General features: G+C 44.7%; 1 protein-coding gene across 1 annotated transcript in view; it reads right to left on the bottom strand.

The window, feature by feature from the left end:
• MPHOSPH9 (M-phase phosphoprotein 9) overlaps nucleotides 1-3,905 on the bottom strand; it is a 74,110-nt gene that overhangs the window by 12,511 nt on the left and 57,694 nt on the right. Inside the window, exon 17 of the mRNA XM_021706726.1 lies at nucleotides 694-829. Within this exon, the coding sequence (XP_021562401.1) occupies nucleotides 694-829 (136 nt within the window). The remainder of the gene's footprint in view (nucleotides 1-693; nucleotides 830-3,905) is intronic.

Here is a 3,905-nt window from a genome sequence, read left to right as displayed (position 1 = left end):
AAAAAAAAAAAAAAAAAAAAAAGAAGAAGAGACAAGGAGAGTTCTCTCTGTGCACACACTCCAAGAAAAGGCCATGTGAGGACACAACAGGGAAGAAGGCCGTCACCAAAAGTGCAGCCAATTGCTTGCTCCTTGATGTTGTACTTCCAGCCTCCAGAACTGGAAAAATAAATGTCTATTGTTTAAGCTATCTAGTTCATGGTAATTTGTTATAGCAGCCCGAGCTAAAACACACAGTTTGCTGGGATTGTTAGAGGAATCATATGAGAGTTGGCAATTGTGCTCCACAATGAACATGTATGCTTTACCATGCAAGTAAGTTAAAACCAAAACTGCTTACAGTGCTTTCCAATTCTTCTAACATCCTAGCACTTATAGAAATAATCTATTTGTATGGCACCCTGGAGCAAACGGCTGCAGTTGCTTACGGGGACTTGGGCTATCAGGAGGGTGAGACAGCAACATATGATCCTAACTGCAAGCCCACCCTGTGCCACCTGAGCATAGCAGGGAAGCTCTGCGGTGCCCACGAGAGTAAAATATCCTAAAAGCATTATCTTTCAAAATTAAATAAAAGTCAGGTCCTCAAAATTAAGACAGTAAAGAACCAAAGAGTTCCTGAACATTTAAAGGCAATTGAAATCCCTATGAAAGTGTAACTTTCTCAAATAGAATCTTTGGCAAAGTAATTTACCCAGGGATACAGGTTTCCTCCAGTTGGTCATCCACTTTACAGTCCTGGGTGTCCAAAGGCTGGCCAGTAAAGATAGAATACTCTGCACCTGGAATCAGCCACTTCCGCCTGCTGACGTCTGAAGTCGCCAATGTACTATTGGAACAAGAAACACTGAGGCATTGCAAGGTCTGCACTTCAACTTAGACTGCACACATATAAAAAACAGTCTGCTTTCAAACAGTATTGACATATTTGCACAGTACCTTGAAAACCACACATTACAATCTGTATTTTAGATACAAGAATCCTAGTTTACAGTTTTAAGATTCAACTGAACTGTTATTTTGGGTTTCTGTTACTTCTGAATGTTCCTGAATCTCAGTCAAGATTTAGTATTCAGCTCTGAACATCCCCCGGCTGCCTCCTACCACTCTTCACCTCCTTCACAGCCCCTCCTACAGCGGCTGAGGGTAAGGAGCTGAAGCAGGGCTGCCCTTCTAGTTCCCTTCAGATCAACACAGTCCAAAAGAATTTTCTGCAAAACCAGATACCTTCTCTATCTGCACTGTCCAACTCAGCAGTCACAAGTCACATGTTGCTGCTAAATGCCTGAAATGCAACTAGTAAGCTTGAAGAACCAATTTTCAAATATAATTTAATTTAAACAGTAAAAGTTATCAGTATCAAAATGGAGTCACTAATGTCAAAGTCCAACAAAATGGAGTCAGGGCAGGCACAGTGGCTTATGCCTGTAATCACAGTACTTTTGGGAAGCCAAGGTGGGAGAATCACTTGGAGCCAGGAGCTCAGACCAGTCTGGGCAACACAATGAGACCCTCATCTCTACAAAAAAATTTTTTTTAATAAATTTTAAAAAACAGCTGAGAGGCCATGAAGAAGAGGCCCTTACATACATATACCTATCACAGAAACAATGGAGGGAAATCCACAAAATTCCAGTATTTCAGATAAGCCACTTAACACAAGGACACTTTTTTTTTCTCTTGAGACTGAGTCTTGCTCTGTTGCCCAGGCTAGAGTGCAGTGGTGTAATTACAGCTCACTGTAGCCCCAAACTCCTGGGCTCACGGAATCCTCCTGCTTTAGCCTCCTAAGTAGCTGGGATTACAGGTATATGCCACCACATCCAGCTAATTTTTTGAGTCAAGGGTCTCACTTTGTCGCCCAGGCTGGAGTGCAGTGACACAATCATGGCTCACTGCAGCCTTGACCTCCTGGGCTCAGGCGATCCACCCACCTCAGTCTCCTAAATAGCTGGGACTACAGGCACGCACCACCACGCCTAACTAATTTGTTTTTTTGTTTTGTTTTTTGTAGAGACAGAGTCTCACTGTGTTGCCCAGGCTGGTCTAGAACTTCTAGCCGCAAACAATCCTCCCACCTCAGCCTTCCAAAGTGCTAGAATTACAGGCATGAGCCACCACTCCCAGTCGCAAGGATACTTCTCTAACAGCCGTCTCCACCAATGAGCTGACACTAATTCCTGTATCAAGCCCCCATAACCAATGGTCTCCGCTTCACAACAGTTTAGTAGACTTCTTTTTGACTTTTTTTTTTTTTTTTTTGAGTTGGAATCTCACTCTTGTCACCCAGGCTGAAAGGCAGTGGCATGCTCATGACCACCACAGCTTTACCTGCTAGACTTAGGCGATTCTTCTGCCTCAGCCTTCCAAGTAGGTGGAACTACAGACGCACACCACCACGTCTGGCTAGTTTTATAATTTATTGCAGAGATGAGGTCTCACCAAGTTGCCGGGGTTGGTCTCAAACCCGCAGGCTCAGGCAATCCACTTGCCTTGGCCTCCCAAAGTGCTGCGATTACAGGCTGAGTCACCATGTCCAGCCTTCTTTTTGTCTTTGAAAGTTTCCCCTCTGCCCCAGCCCCTTGGACGTGCCTGTGGTTTGCTGTACACATACCCTGGATTGCAATCCCCTGCTATTCCCAAGTAAACTCTTGGCTTTGGAGAGTCAGTCTGTCATTCATTGTAGGTTGATATGATTAATTTAAATAGTCACATGTGGTCACTAGCATGACTAGAGTGAATAGGGTCATCCTAGACTATTCCTTTCCCCCGTGTTTTAATGAAAACCTGGCTCATCTGAGGCTCACATCATCACACATTAAGCCCTGGGGACTCCCGGACTTTAGAACTTGCCTCATTTTCTTCATGCCTTCTCCTGCTTTCATACTAGGCAATTCATGAGTTGTCCTTGACCTCTCTCCAGTGAAGTGACCCTCTATTCCTGCTCAATCGCCAACCTCAGTGGGACAATTGCCAGATTCTCTCATCACCAAAGAACACACCAGCCCCTTAAGAAACCAACACTCAGGCGGGCTCGGTGGCTCAGCCTGTAATCCCCTGCTTTGGGAGGCTGAGGTGAGTGGATTGTCCGAGTCCGCGGGTTTGAGACCCGCCTGGGCAACTTGGTGAGACCTCATCTCTACAATAAATAAAAAAAACAGCCGGGCATGGTAGCGCATGCCTGTAATTCCGGCTACTCAGAAGGCTGAGGCGGAAGGATCGCCAGAGCCCAGCAGGTGGAGGATGCAGTGGCCGGAAGTGGAAAAAAAAAAAAAAGAAACCAACACTCCAAAGCTTCTACTCCTATTCCTCTGACTCATGCGCTCAAGCATTAGCACAGCAATTTGACCACAAGTGTATGATCCTCAGCCTCCCGTTCTCTGTTTTCAGCACCTCCTGGCTTAACTAGCTCCTTTTTACACCTGAGTTCACATTCATGATCATTAATCCCTGCCTTGACTCCCTTTCCTTTCATCACACCTGACTGAAAGTAAAAACCTAGGCCTGGCTGACTATAATGATCTTGTCTCATGTCTACACTCCCATAGCTGAGCTTTGCTGGAAGAAAGTCACCTAACTGTGCAGACTCATGATCACTTCCTCAAGGGGACACTTCCTCAAGGTAAGCTGGCAACGTACCTTTCTGTAATCAGTGTACTCCAATTTTCCAAACACGACTACCTCACACCCCTTTCCACTCTCCCTAAACCTATCATTCCTCCTTCACTGACAGGTAAAACTTTTGAGTCAAACTCCAAAAAGGTAATAGAAACCATGAAACAACAACTCTTGTCTTCTTCTCTCTGCCTCCTTTCACAACCAAACATTTTAAGAACTGCCTCTTTTATCTATATTCACTTCAACTCCCAGTCACCTTTTCCCCCTCAATTTTTTTTTTTTTTTTT

This window comes from Carlito syrichta, unplaced genomic scaffold (genome assembly GCF_000164805.1).
Source record: "Carlito syrichta isolate Samal-C Ts95f unplaced genomic scaffold, Tarsius_syrichta-2.0.1 Scaffold315955, whole genome shotgun sequence".
NCBI classification, from domain to species: Eukaryota; Metazoa; Chordata; class Mammalia; order Primates; family Tarsiidae; genus Carlito; species Carlito syrichta.
Note: the sequence above shows the minus strand (reverse complement) of the source record. Positions and strands in the feature narration are given on the sequence as shown.